Source organism: Muscardinus avellanarius (genome assembly GCF_963383645.1).
Source record: "Muscardinus avellanarius genome assembly, chromosome: 17".
Classification (NCBI taxonomy): domain Eukaryota; kingdom Metazoa; phylum Chordata; class Mammalia; order Rodentia; family Gliridae; genus Muscardinus; species Muscardinus avellanarius.
The window spans coordinates 16,556,972-16,580,213 of record NC_137803.1 but is presented as its reverse complement, the minus strand read 5'-3'; the positions used below and the strand labels follow the sequence as shown (position 1 = coordinate 16,580,213).

At 48.6% G+C, this 23,242-nt stretch overlaps 1 protein-coding gene across 1 annotated transcript; it reads right to left on the bottom strand.

The window, feature by feature from the left end:
- Positions 1–18,400: 18,400 nt before the first annotated feature.
- RAX (retina and anterior neural fold homeobox) lies at positions 18,401–22,320 on the bottom strand (the record flags this gene model as incomplete). The annotated part of the gene is made up of 3 exons (XM_080714576.1): positions 18,401–18,892; positions 21,298–21,554; positions 22,032–22,320. 3 exons carry the CDS (start codon positions 22,318–22,320, stop codon positions 18,401–18,403), a joined length of 1,038 nt encoding a protein of 345 aa, XP_080570702.1.
- Positions 22,321–23,242: the final 922 nt, after the last annotated feature.

Sequence of the window (23,242 nt, the reverse complement as noted above, 5' to 3'; positions counted from 1 at the left end):
TCAGCCTCCCAAGTACTGGGATTACAGGTGTGTGCTACCATGCCTGGCTCTCAGCCTCTGCTTTTTACATTTTTGTTTGTTTGGGACAAAAATGAGGCTCTTTTGGTTGCTGGGAATCTAATGGCAGCAGCTGGCCACAAACCTGCGATCCTCCTGTCTCAGCCTCCCAAGTACTGGGATTACATGCATGAGCCACCACAACTGGCTAAATAAATAAATAAATAAATAAATAAATAAATAAATAAATGGACATCTTAAATGTGTTTGCAGTGTCCTCCCAAGCTGCCCTCCAGGGACCCTATTCTCTGTCCTGGGGTCTTTTGAGCCTCTTTCCCCAAAACTCCATCATGAGTTGTGTCAATTAAAGCCACATGGATCTGAAGATGGAGGATAAGCTCTCTCCGAAGGATTCCCCTCCAATAGGACCCTGAAAACGATGAAAAACATCTCCCAGGCCCAAGCTAAGGTTCCTCTAACGGCGGTGGCCCGACATGCAAAGGCTCCTGAACAAGAAGCAAAGGCAGAGAACAACCCCATCTGCCTCTGTGAGTCGAGGTACACTGTGAGGGTATTGGGCCAGGTAGTTTCTAGGTGCAGATAACAGCATCCACCCTTGGGTAGTTTAGGTAGAAGAGGAGGAATCTGTGAGTAAATATGAGACAGGGAAGACTGGAGAAAAGGGCCCAAGGCTTGAGTCTAAGCTCATTGGTTCAATACTCACAGAGCATGCTTCTGATGAGGTTGGTGGGGTGGCTAGTCTGCCCCCCATTCTCCCACCCCAGGGCTCAGTGCCCTGAAAGCCTCTTCCCCTGAGGCTCACTCCCAAACCAGCCTTGAACCTGATTGGTGCATCTGATTGGTGGAACCAGGATCCCAAGCCTGAGTCCAGCTGTAAGGGCAGCTGGGAAATGTAGTTTTTCAGAATTCTATCTTGGGACTATGAGATGAAAATTGTGAGGTGCTATCAAAAAAGAAAGAGAAGCTGGGCGTAGTGGCACACATTTGTAATCCCAGCATGGGGGAGGCTGAGACAAGAGGACTGCAGGCTTGAGGCTAGCCTCAGCAGCTCAGAGACCTAATGAGACCCTATTTCAAAATAAAAATAATAGCCGGGTGTGGTGGCACATGTTTATAATCCCAGCATAAGGGAGGCTGAAACAGGAGGATTGTGGTTCGTGGGCAGCCTCAGCTACTTAGTGAGGCCCTCTGCAACTCAGTGAGACCCTGTTTCAAAATAAAGAATAAAATATAGGGCAGGGGGTGTAGCTCAGAGGTCGAATGCCCCTGGGTTCTATCCCCAGACCCACAAAAATAAATAAATAAATAGACAAACACACAAACATAATAAAAGCAGCCGGGCGTGGTGGCGCACGCTTGTAATCCCTGCACTTGGGAGGCGGAGACAGGAGGATCGCACAGGTTCGAAGCCAGCCTCGCTGGCTTAAGAGATCCTGTTTCCAAATAAAAGATATAAAATAGGTCTGGGAGTGTAGCCCGGAGGTAGAAGGGCTTCCAGAAACCCCAGTACCACACACACACACACACACACACACACACACACACACACACACACAATAATAATAAAAGCATGCTAGCAGTGTAACTCAGAGATCGAATGCCCCTGTGTTTTATCCCCAGTACCATATACACAAGAAAGAATGGAAGAAAGAAAGAAAAAGAGGAAGGAAGGAAGGATGGAAGGAAGGAAGGAAGGAAGGAAGGAAGGAAGAGGAGGTAGCGCCCAGCTGGGATTCTGGGCAAGCGGGAGCCCGGTGTCTGTTCTGTACAGCTCACAGCCAGGTGTGTGTCCAGAAGGAAGAGAAGATGCTTCTAAAAGGCGACAACCTTTGGAGAGCCTTGCAGCAAAACAGGATAAGCAAGACGAGGAACCTCAAAGGCAAGAAGGCAATAGTTGCCTTCCAGGTTTGTTTTTTTCTTAAGAACCAGTCTTGTTTGTTTTTATTTTAGTGCTGCCGGGGGATTGCTTTGGGTCATTTGGCAATCTTTGCTTAGGATTCGAGGCTGAGTAACCCATGAAACAGGCAGCACAGCCCAGTGTCCAGCCTCCATCGCCCGCCTTTCAGTTCCGACTGGGGTATTGATTGTCGCGGAGCATTTTAACCCAGCTCCGTGGATAGAGAGCAATCTGAGGAGAGCGTGAGAAGTGCGGCGCTCACTCTCCCGGCCACAGGCTGCTGCCAACAGACATAGGAAATAACTCTTCCAGGGAGAGCCGCATTCCCTAAGCAAGACAACGTACTCAGGTGTGCACTGAAAAGCCTCCTGGTTTCCAGCCTCACCCCTCGGGCTTCCAGCCTTCAATTCCTCACCTTAAACAAGACCCAGATAAAACACAGACGCCTCTTTCCATTTCCTTGGCCTTTCCCTGGTCCACGTGGCCGTGGGGACAGCAGGGACAGAGGATGGGTGAGGGCCTGAGGTCAGCGGCGAGGAGGTGTCACAGCCCAAGGAGGTCCTCCTCGCCTGGAAGAGGAGATGGGGTGCGTCAGCTCCCCTTCCCTGACACTGTGAATCATGCGCCCTCCCTTTCCAAGAGTCTTCTCTGATTCTTTGGTTCACCTTGGAAGAGATCTTTAAATATTAAAAGAATACTTTGGGTCTGAGAAAAATATTAATCATAGCCAGGCGTGGTGGCACACGCTTGTAATTGCAGTACGTGGGAGACTGAGATAGGAGGATCGCAGCTTCACGACTAGCCTTAGTGAGGTCCTCCATAACTTAGTGAGACCCTGTTTCAAAATAAAAAATCAAGCTGGGCATGGTGGCGCACGCTTGTAATCCCCGCGCTTGGGAGGCAGAGATAGGAGGATCGTGCTGGTTCGAAGCCAGCTCCGCTGACGTAAGGGACCCTGTTTTCAAAAATAAAAAAGTACAAAATAGGTCTTGGAGTGTAGCCCGGAGATAGAAGGGCTTCTAGGAACCCCAGTACCGCCAAAACAAACAAACAAAAAAACCCCAACAAAACAACAAAACAAAACAAAAGAATAAAAAAACAAGCTACTTAGTGAGGCCCTCTGCAACTCAGTGAGACCCGGTTTCAAAATAAAGAATACAAAATAGGGCAGGGGGTATAGCTCGGAGGTCAAATGCTCCTGGGTTCCATCCCCAGACCTTAAAAAAAAAAAAAAAAGAATCAAAAACAGGGTTGGGGGTGTAGCTTGGAGGTAGAATCTGCAAAACAAAACAAGAGAGAGAGAGAGAGAGAGAGAGAGAGAGAGAGAGAGAATTGCTTGGCCTCTTATTTCCAAATAATGTAGTTTTTCCACTTTCTGACGCTGATAATTGACAGCCTAGAACATACTTTCTTGAGAACATTTGGCAATTGGGCTATCAGTTGAATCTACATTGATTAGAGATTGTATTTATATACACATAACAAACCCAAACCAAGTATCCACACTTAAAGAGGATAGAGATTTACTTTTCTTTCATATGCTGAATTCCAGAGGCCAGTGCCATGATCAAAGATTCAGAACCAAAATCGCTGTGACTTTGTTTAAAATTTTCTTCACCGTTGGTCACGAGATGGCTGCCTGCAGCTCCAGCCACCTCCCCCAAACTCCGTTCAGGAAAAAGAAAGGAAAAGACAAGGGTGGAGTCCATAGCATGAAAACAAATCTCTCTCAGAAACGCTCAGCCCTTGTGTGTGGGTCAGGGCTGTGTCACAAGAGCATGTTTAGCAGTAAAGGAAGCTGAGAAGTGTATTTCAGCTGGGAACACTGCTACCCATCACTGTGTCCCCACCTCTGCAAAAACAAAACAAAACAAAACAACAGCACATGTTTCTCCTAATAAGCAACAGAAGAGGGAGAATGTAGGGTAGACAACTAGCAGTGTCTGTCATGTTGACTGATATGAGATTGGATTCGGGGAACGAACTAGGCTGGAACCAGTGTGTCCTAAGCCAGATGTGACCTAAAGACCCCTCGGTGGTCTTATCTTTCCCCTGTGATTAGATTCTAAACCGATTAACAGATGGACAATGAACAATCTCCCACAATTCTAGATGGAAAGAGGCTGTTTTTCACAGGCCTTCAGGAATGGACATTGTATCCACTGGGATCCCCATGGCTGTTCATAACAGAAAGCTCCCACCTCAAAATAACCCAAGAGATAGGTTTAGTATCTCATATGAAAGAACTCCAGAGGGAGGAGGAGGTGCTCAGGGTTGTTTAGTTCAACTTGACTCAGTGACTTAAATATATCTTCAGAGATGAGGGTCTTCTGTCCAGTCGTGTTGCTAGCAGCACTTCACTTTTGTCTTGAAGATGACCTCCTCCCTCATGGTCACAAGATGGCTGCTGGAGAGACTTCCAGGAAGATGGCGACCGAGAAAAGCAGCATTTATGAGTCCGGCTAAAATTCGATCTCTATTGCCACAAAATCAGCGCTTTTCATAGCCAGAAAACACCATCAACAAAGAAATAAATAAAAAAAACATAAACACAAGAGACAGAGAAAAAAAAAAAAGACTAGAAGAACAACCAGAGACCAGAAATCAAGCCTGCAATGCGGCAGTGGAGCTGCGCCAGCACCATCTTCCCTCACAGCACCAGGCTCCAGAGAGGAAAGGTAAACAAGGAGCTGAAGTGAGCAGCTGCAGATCATTCAGGTGTAATTCAGCAGTTCTTCCAGTGCAAAGAACACCTAAAACTCCCAGTGGCCAAGCTCATCACTCCTTCCAGGGACTCAGAACAGAGCTCAAAACCAGAAAAGAAATACGCCAGCCTCACGGCCAAGGGAGTGGCAGTGGTGCCGTATTGCCAACAGCGACAGCGAGTTCACCACGCCTGTGACAGCTCCAGATCGGCGCGAAAAATAGCTGTGAGTGAAATTGCAGCCCCTAAAGGAGAAATCTCTGTACTGCACTCCTAGGGACTTGCACAGCTTTGATAATCTCCCTGGGTCTGAGATTTTGCAGTCCAACCCAGTGAAGGAGTAGCAGTGGCAGAGATACCACACTTTAGTCGCAGCTCCACATGGGAAAATGTCCAGCCTGGCACCCCCATGGTCTCGTGCAGCCTCGATTAACTTCCTGGGTCTGAGACTTTGCGATACAACCCAGTAAAGGAGCAGTGGCGGCTGAGATTACCACAGATTCGCGATACAGAGCACCATAAGTGAAGTCGTAGTGACCCAGAGAAGGCACAAAATTCTGAAATCATAGGAAAGAGGAACAACAATAGAGCAATGAATGCCTGCAACCCCATATTATCAGAACCTGATAACACAGAAATTCAGAGATCTCCAGAAGATCAAATCAGGAATATAACTGTAGAAATAATACAGGACCTTCAAAAAGAAGTTAGAGAGAGTCTAAAAAAAATAAAGGATGCAGTCATTGAGGTAAAGTCCTCAATTCAAAGTATAAACAATCGATTAGACCACATGGAGAATAGAATCTTGCTCCTAGAAGATGATTACTCCAAAAACAGATGCATAATTTATAACTTAGACAAAAAATTAGATAGCAGGAATCTGACATTGAAGAAATATGGGCTCATTTTAAGAGAGCTAACCTAAGAATGATTGGAATAGAGGAGGGAAAAGAAGGTGAAACCAAAGGGATCAATATTATCTTCAAAGAAATAATAGCAGAAAATTTTCCAAACATAGAGCAAGAGGTCGATACACAGGTCCAGGAAACTTATAGAACTCCCTTTAGACAGGATCAGAGAAGAGGTTCCCCGTGCCACATAATTGTCAAAATGACCAATGTGGAAGCCAAGCAGAGAATCTTAAAGGCAACAAAAACAAAAGGCCAAGTGACATTCAGAGGCAAACCAATTAGAATCACTCCAGACTTCCCAAACCAAGTCATGAAAGCCAGAAGGGCTTGGAGTAACATATTCCAAACTCTGAAAAAAACCAACTCTCAGCCAAAAATTTTCTACCCAGCAAAACTATCTATCAAATTAGATGGGGAAATAAGAAGCTTCCATGACAAACAGAAACTGAAGGAATTTATGTCTTCAAAACCAGTGCTAGAGAAAATACTCAAAGAGATTAACTACAAAGAAGAAATAGGTAATACACACCAGAACCAGAGAAACAAGATTTTCCATCCAGCAGACAACTAAGCAAAGAAGAATATATTCATGTGTTTATTGGTTAAAATCTTTGGAGATTCATTATTTATTTTAGTCTTTTACCTATTTCTAAATCGTATTGTTTGCTTTAATTGTTGCTAATTTTTAGGATTTCTATTTGGAATATTAATATACCTTCAGATATAGCATTCAGAAATATTTTATCCCATTCTATCAGTAACTTTTAACTCTATTTACCTTGTCTTTGGATGTACAATATTTTTTATTTTTTAGGAAGTTTGTTTGTTTATTATTTTGTTGCCTGTGCCTTTGAAATAATATCCAAGAAATCACTGCCAATTTCAGTGTTGTGAAGTGTTATGACCCAGGTTTTCTTCTAAAAATTTATAGTCTTAAGATTTACATTTAGGTCTTTTATCTATTTTGAGTTAATATTTGTATATGGTATTAGGTAAGGGTCCAATTTTATTCTTTTTCATGTAATTATTATTTTTCAACAATATTTAGTTAAAAGATTATTATTTACTTCACCAAATATTCTTGGAAACTTTGCCAAAAATAACTTGACCATGCGCTGGGCGTGGTGGCACATGCTTGTAATCCCTGCACTTAGGAGGTGGAGACAGGAAGATTGTGCAGGTTCAAAGCCAGCCGTGCTGGCATAAGAGACCCTGTTTCCAAAAATAAAATAGGTCTGGGAGTGTAGCCTGGAGGTAGAAGGGCTTCCAGGAACCCCAGTACCACCACCAAACAAAAAAACAAAAAAAAACAAAAAATAACCACTTGACCATATATGGAAGGAAGAATTTATTTCTAGGCTTTTAATTTTACTCCACTGATTTATATATCTGCCTTTATAGCAGTACTATACTGTTTCAATTATTGTAGCCTTATAAGGTTTGAAATCAGAAAATGTACATCTTCTAACTTTGTTCTTTTTCAAGATTGTTTTGGGTATTTAGAGTTCATATTTCATGTTAGGATAGATTTTTTCTGAAAAAAATGTATGATAGTTTCACCTTTAAAAATAAAAAAGAAAAAAATCCTCTGGTAAGAAAGAAAGCAAAAAGAAATATTGAAATGTTATCTCTAAGTGATCAAAAGTTTGATATCAGACAAATGAATCTGTTATGTGAGATTATCATTGTTAATTTTGGATAAATTGCTATAATATTAGATGTCAACCACTAAGCCAAGCATGGGAAGGAGGGATGGGGAGGGAATGGTGTGGGGATTGGGTAGGGGCTAACTGGGCGATGTGTGCATGTATATCTACACAAGTTTTTATTCCATTATGATGTATGAATACAGTGCACCAATAAAAAAATTAAAACAAAACAAAATAAAAACAAAAAAAAAAAAATAAAAAGTAGGGCTGGGGGTGTAGCTCAGAGGTAGAATGCGCCTGGGTTACATCTCCAGTACCGCACACACACCAAAAAATTAAAATTAAAATTAAAAATAAAAAAGTTGCTGTTTTTTAAAAAATAATAAATAAATAAAATAAAAATAAAACAAATAAAACATGGCTGGGGTGTAGCTCAGGGGTAGTATGCCCCTGGACTCAATCCTCAGTACCACAAAAATAAATAGATAAATAAGTAAGTAAGTAAATAAATACATAAAGTTAAAAAGTGTTCAAAAAAAAAAAAAAAAAAAAGGATGCTGGAGCGCCAGACATCATATCCAGACATGAAAACATTCAGAGGAGACAGACCATCTCTCTTTAGGCTTAGAGGCAAAAAACCTTTCCCAGGTGCCTCAAGATCCCTCAACTCTGTGACCAGCTCCCTTACACACTTGCCTTAAGTTCATCACTAATAACGGGGACAAGACCATGACGGCTGGTCTCATCCAGCTTCGATTTACCGAGCAGTCATATGGGATAAGGGGCTAGTACCTACAAAACCCAAGCTCTCAATAAGGAGATGTGCACTGATCAGAGACGGCCCTCACAGCGCCTGCTGCTCGCAGGAACCACCTGATCCTCATTCTCTCAATAGAGCAATTTCAAAAATTAGCTGCTGTTACTGAGCACAAACGTCCTAAGTGCTGGTCTCCTCTACTGCTCCCGTGAAGCTCCTCTGGATGCTTTAAGACGTTCGGACTTTCAGAACAGTAGCCGTCTCTTGCTCACCGCCAGGCGGGTGTCTTCCTCTGAGTATCTCCCGTCGCTTAAGTCTTTTCTTCGGCTTTCAAGACAAGTGGCTGCTTCTGGAACCACGTAATTGCCACTCCAACAGCACCGCGAAAATAAACAGAAGGGAAAAGGAAAATAGGTAGCAAACTGTGCTCTCGTCTGCCTGGCAGGTGCCCAAGACGCCTCTGCTAGGGACGGCCCGAATGGATGGTCTGTGGGTTGGACTTGGGCACCATGTGGGAGAAGGCGCTCCTTTGTTCTCACTTAACTTCTAGGGCTGGAGGAAGAGGGGGAAATGTGAACAAGGAAGAAAATGATTCCACTCAGTGGCTGGGAACCGGCTTCTTGCTGTTCAGATTTTCTTGCAGATGTGCTATTGTTTGGGCAGGAGCTTAAAAACCAGAATTAGTCACAGGCATTTTTGAAATCAAGAGTCTTCCTGTAAAAATCTAGCTTTTGCCCAGTTAGAAGGGTTACTGTGGAGCCAGCCTTCCTGGGAGACAGAACTGGTACTGCCTCATCCATAAAGCACAGGTCTCCACTTTGCCACAGACCCCACCAGGCCCTATCACTCACCCCTTGCCTGTAGTGTTTATATATTATCTATCTGCCCATCTTAGGCATTTGAAATTATGATCCCAGCTGAAAGTCATGTATGTTGGTGGCAAGGAGACTGCCCCGTGGTTTATTCAAAACTCTTGTTTAAACCTCTCTGCGCAAAATCTGGGCATGGTGGCACACACTTGTAATACAGGCATTTGAGAGGCTGAGACAGAAGGATTGTGGGTTCAAGGCCAGCTTTAGCTATTTAGTGAGGCACTTTGCAATCTAGTGATACCCTCTTTCAAAAATAAAGAAAAAAAAAACAGGGCTGGGGGTGTAGCTCAGAGGTAGAATGCCCCTGGGTTCCATCCCCAGTACCACAATAAATAAATAAATAAATAATACAAATAAATCCCTCTCTGCATTTTAATTATCTATTCGTGAGCGCAGTGTTTTACAGCAGGTGCTGATTTTGAGGGTTCGCTCCTTCTGGGGCTGGCCACTGGATGAGGAAGGAGGCTGGTTGGAAAAGGGGCGAGATTTCCCAGCAAGGCAGCCCACCCCCGAAATGCCCAGAAGCAGACAGAGCCAGACAAGGCAAGTGGAGTGTTTGTGCTCGGACCAGTGGTTTCTGGGGATTCCATTGCTGGCTGGGCTCTTTGGACCTTGAAACAAACTGATGGCAGGCCTCACATAGAATCTTGTTGTGCTCTGGGGTCTGCAGAGCCCAGATTTCAGCTGATCTCTCCCTTTTCTGCTTCACCCAGTTTTGTGGCACTTTCTTTTTTTCTTTTTTCTTTTTCTTTTTTTTTTGGTGTGTGTGTGTGATACTGGGGATGGAACCCAGGGGTATTCTACCTCTGAGCTACACCTCCAGCCTTATTTACTTACTTATTTATTTATTTATTTATTTATTTGGTGGTATTTATTTCCTGGAAGCCCATCTACCTCCGGGCTACACTCCCAGACCTATTTTTTAATATTTTGAAACAGGGTCTCGTAAACCAGCACAGCTGGCTTCGAACCTGCGCGATCCTCCTGTCTCCGCCTCCCAAACACGGGGATTACAAGCGTGCGCCACCACGCCCGGCCTTGTGGCACGTTCTGTGTTTGGGCGGTGATTGAAGGCACGTTTCTCACAGAACGAACCACCCTCATTTAGGGATTTTTAACTTCCTCGATAGTAAATTCCACCATTTTTTGAATAATGATGTGGAGAGAGGGATACTGAATCTAATTGGACTTCAAAAGCATCCAGAATTTTTTTTTTCTTTTTGCAGTACCGGGGATGGAAGCCAGGGGCATTCTACTGCCAAAGGACACCCCCAGCTCTATTTTTTATTCTTTCTTTTGAAACAGGGTCTCAACTGAGTTGCACTCTCATTGGTAGATACACCCACTGTAATAGATTTACTGGGTGGTAACGTGAACCAGTGGGGTGTGGGTGGAGAAGATGGATGTCTCTGGGAGTGTGGTCCCGTGGATCGTGCTTTTGTCTTTGAATCCCTTGATCGCTTGCTTCCTCTCGCTTCTGACCCCTAGCCTCCATGATGTGAGGGACAGAGCCTGTGTGCTTTCCTCTCCTCCTCCTGCTGCCAGGCTCTAAGCTCCACAGACCCGGCTTCCTGTGGACTGAAACCCGGAATCTCCAGGAAACCGTGAGCAAATAAATCTTCCTCCCTCTAAGCTATGTGGTCAGGCCTTTGGAGTATAGCAGTGAGAATGCCGACTGAGATGTGTCTACTGAGCTATCGCTGCCTGGCCCCAGAACTCAAAGCGCTTGTGCTCACAATAGGGCAGGTGATCACACGATGCTGATGCTTCATGGTTGGAGATGTAGCTTTGCTGGCACTTTCCGAGATCTGCTCTCTATCTGCACTTTCACCGGGCAACTCTCTATCTTCTTCCTGTGGTTGGAGCCAGAAATGGTGGCACATACTTGTAATCCCAGGCCTTGGGAGGCTGAGACTGGATGATCACAGGGTTGAGGCTAGCCTCAGAAACCAAGCAGGATGCCATTTTAAAATAAAAATAAAAGGGACTGAGGGCAAAGCTGGGAAGTAGAATGGCCCTGAGTTTAATCCCTGGTACAGAAAGAAAGAAAGAAAGAAAGAAAGAAAGAAAGAAAGAAAGAAAGAAAGAAAGAAAGAAAGAATCCTGTGGGTGGGTTGACATAGTCTGGGTAATAATTTAAGTGAAAAATAAAGAAAAGGGAGGCACCGGGTCTGAGAATTTGGGATGACTCATAAGGGAAGGTCATTGGCTGAGGATGCGCCCTGGGGTTGCTGGTGATGCTGGGAAAGCCGGAGTATACCAGCAGCAGGTGAAGTTCTCAAAGGAGCCAGCAGATGGCAGACTCGGCCAAAGGACTGAGTGAGTTTCTTCTCTGGATCAGTTTCAGGCTGCAGAATGAGTCCATTGCTCCAAGCAAGGAACTTCAGCCAGCCAGGATGAAGCCACACACGAATCAAAATAACTGGGTTTCCACCATCTCCCCACAAGGAATCCAATAATGTCTATGCTAGTAATCTGAAAGGAGTGTATCCTCACATCAGTGGATACGACACAAGATACAAAAAGACAGGAGGGTTTACAAACTGAGCTCTGTAACAGCCATTTGAGCTGGGGCACAGTGGCATCCGCTGAAGCTTATGCCCTGAGCAGAGTTCTGCTCAGCCATCAGGAGGTCGCATTTATCAAGAGACTCTCTGTTCCTTGTTCTAATACAAGAGTTGAAAGGCTGGGTGTGATGGTGCATGCCTGTAATCCCAATACTTGGGAGGCTGAGACGGGAGGATCGCAGGTTGGAGGTCAGCTTCAGCAACTTAGCGAGATTCTCTTTAAAAATAAAATAGAAAGGGCAGGAGATGTAGCTCAGAGGCAGAATGCTTTGGGGCTCAACCCTAAGAATTCTCCCTCAAAAAAAAAAAAAGAGTTGGAAGGGGGAGGAGGAGCAGGGAGGGGGTAAGGACAGGGAAAACCAAAGAAAAATCTTAGGGGAGATGAGCTTTGAACTAGGAATAGAAAACTGCAAAGGGAGGAGAAATGGCATCCCAAATCGAGGAAGTAGAGTGTGCGCCCAGGAGGAGAAGAGCAAGCACATCCTTCCAGCAGGGCAGCCTCGCTTGGGCCCTGGGCCTTGCCCTTCTTCTATTGCTCTGCACTGGCCCTCCATTCCTGCCCCAGCCATCTCACCCCACGCTGCCTGGCTGAAAAGGGTCTCCAGCCAGTCTCTGCCATCACTGAGTGAATGAATTTAAAAGCATGTTCTCTTTCCCAGGAGAGGTGGCATTTTAGGCTTGCCCCCATTATGGGCGTGGTGGCAGACACTTGTAATCTCAGTACTTGAGAGGCCGAGATAGAAGGATCACAAGGTTGAGACCAGCCTCAGCAACTTAGCAAGACTCTGTGTCAAACAAAGTCTCACTTGGTTGCTAAAAGCTTTGCTAAGTTGCTGTCTCAGCCTCTCAAATACTGGGATTACAGGCATGTATCACCATTCCTAGTTTTATTTTATATTTTGAAACAGAGTCTCACTAAGTTGTTAAGGCTGATCTTGAACCTGTAATCCTCCTGTCTTGGTCTCCTAAGTACTGGAATTCCATGTTCATCACCATGCCTAGTTGGCTAGGCATCCTATTGTTGAGTTATAAGTGTTATGTACATGTTCTGGATACAAATTCTTTATCAGATAGATAATTTACAAATATTTTCTTCCATCCTGAGGGTTCTTTTTTTTTTACTGTATTGATGGTACCCTTTGAAGCATAAAAGTATGACATTTTGATGAAGTCCAATTCATGATCTTGTTGATGTTCATTGTTTTGGTATCACAGTTAAGACTCTTTCATCAAATCTATGTCAGGAGGAGTTTCCTATATGTCTTCTAAGAGTTTTATAACTTTTGCTGTTATAGTTAGGTAGCTGACCTATTTTGAGTAAGTTTTCATATGTGGTAGGCTATAGTTTGCATCTTAAGTGTTCCCCTAAGGTCCACGTGTTCAAGGCTTGGTCCCAGAGTGGCACTATTGAGAGGTGGTGGGACCTTTAAGAGGTGTGGCTTGTGGCTTAGTGGGAGGTCTTCAGGCCATAGATGGGGGAGACTTGCAGGGGGTAGTGGAACCTCAGCCCCCTCCTCACTTTTTTTACTCCCTAGCCACGAGATAAGTGGTTTTTCTCTGCTATCTGCTTTTGCCATGAGGCACAGCCTTGCCACAGCTCTCAAACAATGGGGACAACCAATTATGGACTAACTCAAAACTGAGCCATATTTTCTCCTTGCAAAGTAATTGTCTCAAGTGATTTTGGGCATAATAGAAAGTTGACTAATGGATGCCATGAGAATCCAACCTGATTCTTTTGCACATAGATATACAGTTGTCCCAGAACCATGTATGGAAAAGACTATTCTTTTGCCCATTAAATGGGCTTGGTATCCTTATCAAAAATCAGTTGACTGGGCTGGGCATGGTGGCACATGCCTGCAATCCCAGCACTTGGGTGGCAGAGACAGGAGGATTTCAGGCTTGAAGCCAGCCTTAGCAACTTAAGCAAGGCCCTAAACTACTTAGTGAGACACTGCATCAAATAACTAAATAACTAAATATGGCTGAAGGCGTATCTGTAGGTAGCATGCCCCTGTGTTCAATCCCTAGTACCAAAAAATACATAAAAATAAAAATTTAAAAATATCAGTTCACTGTAGATGCATAGGCTTCTTTCTGGGCTTGAGTCTCTGGATCTACGTCCCTTTCCTTAGACCAGTGTCACGCTATTTTGATATAAATATTTTGATGTACGCCCCTAAATCCAGCAGCGTGTCTCCTCTTTATTCTTTTTTTAGGACTGTTTTTGACTATTCTGGGTTTCTTGGAATTCCATATGGATTTTAGAATCAGCCTGTTAATTTATACAAGGAAGTTTTCTGAGATCCGATAGGAATCATGCTGGATCTGTAGACCAGTTTGGGACTACTGCCCTTTTGACAATGTTAACGATCCATGCATAGGGGATATTTTTCTATGTATTTAGATCTTGTTTCTGTCAACAATGGTATGTAGTTTTCAGAGCCTAAGTTTTTCACTTTCTGTTAAGTCTAACAGAAAGTATTTTATTCTTTTTTGGTGTTACTGTGGCTGAGATTGTCTTCTTAATTTCAGTTTTGGGCTGTTCATTGCGAACGTATGGAAACACAACTGGTGTTTGTATACTGATCTTGTACCCTGCACGTTACCGAACGCATTCATCAGTCTTCAAGTTCAAAGCCCAGGACAAACACAGGCCTGGTGAAACACAGGGTGCTCCGGCTCCTCCTGATGGCGACCGAGAGGAGGAGGGGCTGGGAGGATTCCAGAGGTGAGCCTGGAAAGACAGATGGCATCAAGTTCAGAAGAGCCTCTGCTGCCACTGTCAGAAAACTGGCTTTTTGTCTCCCAGGCCATATGGAATTGTTTTTAAGCAGAAGAACTGTTGGAAACATTCGATTCTGGCTACACCAGGAAAGGTAAATTGAAAAATAGAGGCGTTAAGAAACCAATATGGAATTTGTATCTGTACAGAGCTGGAGCTCACCCTCTCCCCCAAAAGTAAATGAATCTGTGAAGAAATGACTGCTGGCCAGGCCTGGTAGTATATGCTTGTAATTCTAGTAGTTAGAAGGCTGAGACAGGAGGATTGCAAGTTTGAGGACAGCCTCAGCAATGTAGTGAGACTCTCAGCAACCCAGGGAGACCGTTTCAAAACAAAAATAAGTAAAGAAGTAAACAAACAAACAAACAAACAAATAAGTAGGGCTGGTGGTACAGCGTGGAGGCAGAATGCCCCTGGGTTCAATCCCCTGTACGCCCCCCTCCCCCCGGGGGAAATGACTCCTGTATAAAACGAGACATGTATCATCAGTGTTTGCAACACTAGAAGCCACGCAGGATCAGTGGGAGACCACCAGAAAGCTCTAGACTAGTTAACACAGAGAGGGAAAACAGGGGTAGGTGAAGTTAAGAAGTATTCTGAAGTAAAATTAATGTTTTTACTAACCCAAGTCATTAAAGTTCATAACTAACTATACATAGGGTTGAAGGAAAGAAAGGAAGGAAGAAATTTGATTTAGCCCTTGGAAGTGGTGCCAGGGGAGGAGGAGGATGGTGAAACATCTCATCAAATGCTGGAGCCGCAGAGGTGAAGCCCAGGCAGAAACCCTGCGACACCCATGGGCTCCAATGGGCTCCCCAGAGACCTTCAATTCACGGATTAATTTGACCTAGAGATAGAGACTAGCATTTCTTCTCTTCTTTTGCAGTGTGTGTGTGTGTGTGTGTGTGTGTGTGTGTGTGTGTGTGTGTTGTGTGAAGGGGGTGTTTTCCCTTCTACATTGACATTCCCCATCTTTTTTTTCTTTCTTTTTGGCGGTACTGGGGATGGGACCCAGGGCCATTCTCCCTATGAGCTACACCCCCAGCCCTATTTTTCTATTATTTTGTTCTTTTTTTTTTTTCAGGTCTGGGGATGGAACCCAGGGGCAATCTACCTCCAAGCTACAGCCCCTGCCCTATTTTTTATTCTTTATTTTGAAACCGGATCTCACTGAGTTGCAGAGGGCCTCACTAAGTAGCTGAGGCTGTCAGAGAACCGCGATCCTCCTGTCTCAGCCTCCCGAATGCTGGGATTACAAGCGTGTGCCACCACGCCCGGCTTCTATTCTTTATTTTGAAACAGGGTCTCACTGAGTTGCAACAGGCCTAAGTAGCTGAGGCTGTCCCTAGCTGCCATCTTCCTGTCTCAGCTTCCCAAATGCTGGAATTACAAGTGTGCGCCACCATGCCCAGCTCAACCATCTTTTCAAACATTAAAAACGAGTTTAAGAGCTGGGCGTGGTGGTACACACTTGCAATCCCAGTATTTGGGAAGTTGAAATAGGAGAATTACAAGTATGAGGCCACCCTTAGCAACTTAGAGAGTCCCTCCACAACTTAGTGAGACCCTGTTTCAAACATAAAGAATAAAAAATAGGGCTGAGGATGTAGCTTGGAAGTAGAATGCTCTGGGTTCAATTCCCGGTACCGAAAAAAAAAAAAAAAACCCAAACAAACAAAAACAAGTTTAGGATCTGGGCGGGGTGGCGCACGCTTGTAATCCCAGTACTTGGGAGGCTGAAACAGGAGAATCACAGCTTCAATGCCAGCTGCAGCAACTAAGTGAGGCCTCCTGCAACGTAGTGAGAACTTATTTTAAAATAAAAAGAATAAAGTAAGGCTGGGATTGTGGCCTGGAGGTAGAATGCTCCTGGATTCCAACCCAATACCTTCCTTAGTTTTAAAATACAGAGGGGTGGTCCCCGGTGGCTTGCTGATCTCTGGCCTAAGCCTGCCTCTTTCTAGGCTCTACACCATCTCTTTCCAGCCTCTACACCATTCCACCCCACCTCATTTCTGATCGCCCCCCCACCCCCTCCCGCTCCTGGGCAGAACTGAGTTCTAAGAGTCAGAAACTCACCCGGGACCAACAGCCCTACCTACCCGGGCCCACTGCACAGAATCCCGGGACGCCGAGCTGGGGGACCTCCTTAGTTCTGCAGCCGCTCTCTGTACCCGGTGACCCCGAAGACTGAAGACAACCAGGGACGGAGCCCCAGCCTTGAGCATCCTCGCAGGTGAGAAATTAGGCGGCGAGTACTCCTAGACGGAGCTGAGAGCCCAGGCACTTGGGGTGCACCGCCAGATTCCTCCAGAAAGGGGGAAACGCCAATTCTGGGACGCCCGCACAGCCAGGGGTGGAGGACCGCGGCGTGGGCTGGACGTCCCACTCCCCACAGCCGGGCGGGAGCTGAGGCCCATAATCCGCCTGGCCCCGCCCCTCGGTGCGTGGTCCAATCCAACGCGCCCTTTTGTGCCCCGCTTTCAGTCCAGCAAGCCCCGCCCCTTGTTCCCCGGAGAGCCACGGGGCTTGGCTCCGCCCAGCAGAAAATAACTGCGGGGGAGACCACCTGCTTCCCCCGACTGCCCCCTAGAGCAGACGTCATCTTCCCTGGGGGGGAGGAGCCTCCAAGACCCGCCTCTTTTTAGATCGACGGGAGCCGAGTCGGCCCGAATCAAAGCCGGCCTTAATCTAGGTCACTTTCGTGGAACCTAAGGGCGCTGGAATATTTAAGAATTAAAGGACGTGCCGGGCGTGGTGGCGCACGCCTGTGATCCCAGTACTTAGGAGACTGAGACAGGAAGATCGCAGGTTTGAGGCCAATTTCAGCAATTTAGGGAGACTCTATTTCAGAAAAAACAAAAATGGCAGGAAGTGTAGATTGGAGGTAGAATGTCCCTGGGTTCAATCTCCAGTACAAAACAAAACAAAACAATAACAACAACAACAAAACTAGTGGATATGATTCTTGGGACAGTGATGCTTATGGGATGGGGCTGGAACAGGGAAGGCCTTTCCCTGGGGTCGCTGAGAGGCTTGTGTTGTCCCAATGCCCCACCTTGGCCACAGTGAGCCTGTTAAGGCCGTCTGAAGGCGTGAGTTTGAGCATGGGGCTGAGTGTTTCCAGCTGTCCAGAGCTTTAATAGCCTTTATCAGGAGTGGCTCTCACCGTCAGCCTAAGACTGGATTCCCACCTACCTACATCCCCACTCCTGGAGCTGCCAGACAATCTCCCAGCGGGCCAGACAAGGGGAGGGGTTGTGTCTAAATCTCCCTAGAAAATCAGTAGCAGCTAGCAGCACCCACCCGTCAGGGAGGGAGAGGGAGAGAGAGGTGCGCGGCTCAGAAAAGAGTGCTCCGCTCAGTCCTGGGGGTACTAAGTCAACTCTTGGTGGCAGGGCCGGCACCAGGCTCAGGACCAGCTCAGTGCTAGGAGAGCGGCCCTTGGGCATAGGGACATCGGAAAGAGGGGAGCGGGGACCTCGAGAGTCCCGAGACGAGACGGTCAGGGTTCGCCCTGGAGACGTGGTGGCAGATGCTTCCTACTGGGGCAAAGTAGCTGCAGGTCGGCTATCAACTATCGGGGTTACAGGAGCTGGGAACCCGTGGGCCTGGTCGCCGCCCGCAGGCTCCGTGCAGCCCCCCGCGCTCACACGCCGCGCCAGGGAGGCGCGTCTCGGGCCCTGTTTTGCGCTTCGGCCAAGTTTCCCTAAAACGTGCACAGAGGAAACCCCATCCTCCGCACTCTATATTTATCAACGCACCCCAAAATTCGCTCTCGCCCCCCCTCCTATAGTCCTGAGCGCGGTCAACCAGAATAAAACCCAAACGAGCACATCTTTAATTCTCTTCCCCAATACTTTGAAACTACCCGTACAGTTTCTCAAACTCTATTTTTTCTGACTTATTCCTCCCCTCCTGCCCGAGAACCGCCCAGATCAGGAGCTTTGGCCCCTTCCGGCTGGAGGCTCTGGCGCCATCAGAGACGAGAGGCGGCTGGCCAGCGAGACCACCCTCCGGCACCAGGGCTGGGGGGCCCATGGAGGTGGCCAAGGGGTCCTTCTTGGGCCTGAGGGCTGGCCCTTCCCGTGCATTAGAAGCAGGCGCGCGGCCCGGACCCACGCCTGGCGCGGTTTGCAGCAGGGCGGAAAAAACGTGGCGGAGTGAGAGATGTGGGGTAAAGAGGGTGCAGTACAGTGCCCTGGCTCCAGGCCGGCTCCCGCACGGTCCCGGGCCCCTAGAGGGCCTGCCACGGCTTCCCGATGGCCTGGATGTGCTCCTTGGCTTTCAGGCGCAGCGCCGCGATGCTGCTGTTGCGCGGGTCCGCCTCGTCCAGCGGGAACTTGTCCCCAAAGCCAGGCCCGCAGGGGTACACGGGCGGCGGCGGCCCGAGCGGCTGCAGGCCGGGACCCAGCGGCGGGGAGTTCAGGAAGGGCGGCGGGGGCGGCGTGTAGCTGGCGGGCAGGCTCTGCGCCGGCGGCCCGAAGCCGGGCAGGCTCTGCAGCGCCGTGGCGCCCCCGCCGGGCAGCGGCGGCCCCAGCCAGGTCTCCAGCGGCAGCGCGCCCCCCGGCGGCCCCCCGCCGCCGCCCGCGCCCGCCCCGAGGGGCGCCAGGGCCGCCGAGGGCGGGGAGCGGCTGAACGAGAGGAGGGGCGAGTCCTGCAGCTTCATGGACGACACTTCCAGCTTCTCCTGCCGCCGCCACTTGGCCCGTCGGTTCTGGAACCACACCTGCGAGGGCAAGCAGAGGCCGTCGGGCTGCGGCGGAGGCTGGGGTCGCGTCCCCCCTCGGCCCAGTGCAGCCCCCAGCTCCACCCAGTAAAACTGGGGCTCAGCCTCTCACCCCTTCACCCCCTTCGACGCCCCTGATGCGCGCCTGTCCTGGGCCTTTGGAGGATTCCTTTCCCTGTTAACCTCACCCATGGCTGCGGCTGTTGCCAACCCCTGCCACCGCATAGGTACTCAGAAAATAAATCAATTAATTAAAAAATGTTGCTCTTCTGCCGGACCTTGAAACCATATCTCATCAAATTTCTATGACCCGGTGGTTGGCAGCTCTCTCCAGACACTTCAGTTTAGACTTAAGTTTCCTCCTAGTGTGGCACAGTTCTCAACTCCTGAGCCTTTATTTCACAGTTTCTGTGTTTTACCTACTCCTTGACTCTATCGTAGACATAGGTATAAAGAGATACTGGTAAGCCAGGCATGGTGGCACATGCCTTCTAATCCCAGTACTTGGGAGGCTGAGACGGGAGGATCTCAGTTTCCTGACCAGCCTCGGCTGCTTAGTGAGGCCCTCTGCAACTTAGTGAGACCTTGTTTTAAGATAAAGAATAAAAAATAGAGCTGGAGGTGTATCTCAAAGGGAGAATCCCCCTGGGGGATTCAATCTCCAGCAACACACACACACACACACACACACACACACACACACACACACAGATATTGGTAACATTGGATGTTAAAATAGAGCAATTTTCACAGATTTTTTGTTACAATAAATAAATGAAAACAAGTAGGTTTATTTTGCCCCATGCACATTTCAGTTGCTGCTTAAATAAATCAGGGTTTTTTTTTTTACTTTACTAATATTTGGTTAGTATTTCCAGTTATTACTTTCAAAGGTCACCATTGTTCAAGTTTATTGTATCCACGTTTTCATTTTTTGGTTAGTTTTGACATTATCCTTAGCTGTTAGCTCAATGAGGATATAAGTTGTTATTATTATTATTATTATTATTATTATTACCCTTGCTAAGATTTTACTGGTTTCTTCCAATGTATTTATTGATATGATAAAAAGACACCAGAGAGGATGCCATTAATGCTCCAGGCTGGTCCTGTGGTCACAGACAAGTCACAGACACTAACAAACCTTAAGCCTTAGAGCGAGTGAGCCCCATGCGAGCCCTGAGTTCTGTAGGGCACTGAAAAGCTTCCTGCCCCTTTTTTCATTACTTTCTTTTTTCTTTCACTTTCTTTATCCAACCTTCTGTTCCTAGAGAGTAGTAGAAGGGCGAAAACTTCCGTCCTTTCATGGAAACAATTACAGCTTTACTGTCCCAAAGTAGATGGAACGGAACTATCCTTCCTACTTTATCCTGAGCCACATTAGGGAATTATTATTATATTTTTTAAAGTCAGGACTTCCTACTTTCAACTCCTCACTGAAGCAGACAGGACAAAAGGCAAGAGCTTGTCGTCTTGTACTTTTAAAACACAGCAACTTAGTGAGACCCTGTTTTCAAAAAATATATTTAAAAAGGTCTGGGAGTATAGCCCGGAGGTAGAAAGCCTCTGGGTTCCACTCCCAGTGCCACAAAACACACACACACACACACACACACACACACACACAGAGCTAAAAGCACCAACCACCTGTGTATCCTCACTTCCTGGAAATCTAATTTATTAGACACCCCCCCACACACACACCATCTTAGTTCCTGGGCCCCACACACTGAAATTCGTTCCCAGCGTCTCCCCTTCAGGCCTCTGTAAACTCTCTCAATTTGGAAATCCTCCCAGATTTTTCACAGATGACTAGCAAATATTTAAGGCTTTCAAATATTTTAATGATCAGGGATTAAAGATAATTCAGCTTTAATTAAAGCGAAAACCTTTTTACAATAAAAAAAAAAGGAAAGAAAAGACCTCTGCCAGCCCCCGGTTGGGTTGGATGTGCACCAGAAAAGAAAAAGTCAGTTTCTTAAATCCGCTCAAAGTTTCAAGTGCGCGGGGCCAGGGGCTTTCGTTTTCTACACGGTGTTAGCTAGTAGGCGAGGAGGTTGGCGTTCGGATATGCAATCCGCGACCCTGGATCCTCTGGCGGCTGCCTACCTTTCCTTTCAGCTCCCCACACCTCGGCCCCATGTCTTCGGCATCTGTCAAGTTCTCGGAATGGAAAACCTCCCCCAATTCCTCTTCTGAGTTTGGAAGAGGGAGACCCCCAAAGGGGCGATCTACTTTAAGACTGCCCGAGAGGTGGTGCGTGGGGGGACCTTGCACACCTAGACCTTGGGCGTTCCAGGCCCAGGAAACACCCTAATAAAAGCACGGGCGCCCGGAAATTCAGAGGCGCGGGCTGCGGTCTAGACCTCGAGCCTCCTCTCCCGGGTGGGGTGAGATCGCTTTACCTGGACTCGGACCTCGGGCAGGTTGACCTTGCCCGCCAGCTCCTCCCGGCTGTACACGTCGGGGTAGTGGGACTTCTCGAAGGCGCGCTCCAGCTCGTGCAGCTGGTACGTGGTGAAGGTCGTGCGGTTACGCCGATGCTTCTTCTTGGGCTGTTCCTCCTCCGACAGCTTCGCGTCGCCCGCTGCGGGCCCCCCCACCGGCAGCCCTGGGCTCTGCCGCGCCTCCCCGGGCTCCTTGGGGCAGTAGGGGCGAGAGGCTGGGGAGCGACAGGCCCGGGAGGGGGTGGTCAGAGACACTCCCTGGAAGACTCGGGCCCTTACTCCGCGTCCCCATAGCTCCGGGCCAGCCCAGTCGTGGCTAAGAGCTGGCTGCAGGCGGTAGGGGCTGGGAGATGCTAGACGGTCCATCGATTTCTCTGGACGCAACAGGGAAGCTCCCGCCATGGACGGTGCCTGCAACCCTGTGTCTAGGTGTCCCCATTAAATTTAAGGAAACTCAGGGTCATTCTACCTCTGAGCGCCCAGCCCTTTAAACTTTTATTTTGAAACAAGATCTCGCCAAGTTGCTGGGGGCATTGCTAAAATTGCTGAGGCTGGCCTCAAACCTGCGACCTTTTCATCTCAGCCTCCCCAGTACTGGGGTTTACAGACGCGTGCCTCCGTGTCCGTCTCGGGGAGCTCTCCTCTTGCAGGGCGCCCCAAAGGCCTTGAGGCAGCCCAGGACACACACTCACCTTCGTACTCGCGGACTGGCGCGGGGGCCGGTGGAGGGGAGGGCTCCGCGGCTCCCCCCGGCGCCTTGGGGCAGGCAGGCCGCGACCCCAGCCTCCTCTCTCTCTCCTTCGCGCCCTGAGCTCCGGGCTCGGTCGGGAAGGTGCCCAGGATCCCGTCGTCCTTGGTGAAGCCCAGGATAGCCTCGATGCTATGCAGCCGCGAGGCGCTCCCGCCGGGACTGCGGAGCAGGTGGCCGGACAGCGGGAAGCTTCCGTTGGCCATCGCGGACGCGCAGCCCTGCAGGTGCATGGGGAGCGCACCGGAGGGAGGGCGCTTTGGAGATCCGCGGGGCCCCGAGAGGACTCTTCCCAACTGTGCACGTCGGGCTAGCCGGACTTCTCGCAAGTGGACCGCCCGATCCAAGGTCAGGCTCCTCCGGCAACGCCGTCCAGGCTGCGCGCCAGGGAGGTGGGCGAGCTCTCGGCCGCCTCAGTCCCTGCAAGAGTTGGAAGGTCGACGGAGGAACTGGGGCTCTGCTAGCTGAAAGCCAGGAATCCTCCGGTCCCCAGCTCCTCCTCCCTCGGGGGGAGGGGGCTGAGCCCCTCTCACCACCCCTCCCCCGCAGAGGGGCGGGGCCTTCTCCAGCCCGGCCCGGGTCCCAGCCTGGCCACCCGAGACCAGCCCGCGGATCATCCCTCAACACCCCACCCCTCTAGGTTCTTCCCAGTCGCTACCTGTCCTGCGGGGTCTAGACGTGGGGTATTTGAGGGTCTGGGGACTCCCAGTCCTCCCTTGGGCCCACCTCCCCTCTCCCTCGCCCGCGCCTCCCCACCCCGGCTCACCTCCGCCGCAGGGCTGCGCACCCTGGCCCCGCGGACCCGCGCCCCTCGGAAGCCCAGAGAGCCCAATGCAGGCTTCCCAGCTCCAGGGCTTCGGAGATCAGCGCGCACACACCCTGTGATCTTCTCTTCCCTGACCTCACTAGCTCTCCTCTCTTGGTCCGGTGGTCCAAAGGCCCAGACACTGGGGGTCTTTTGTCTTCGTTTTTAAGTACTCCTCGACCCCTGGGACGTGCGCGCCCGCAGCTCCGCTCACTCCGGAGCCCGCCCTGGAGCCGGCGGGGCCATCTGTGCCGGCTCAGGCTCATCGGGTGACCTCCAGCCCTGGAGGCGCAGAGAGGGGCCAGCGATGGAGACCCGCAAAGGGCCTGCCTCTCTGACTGTCCTGCCGG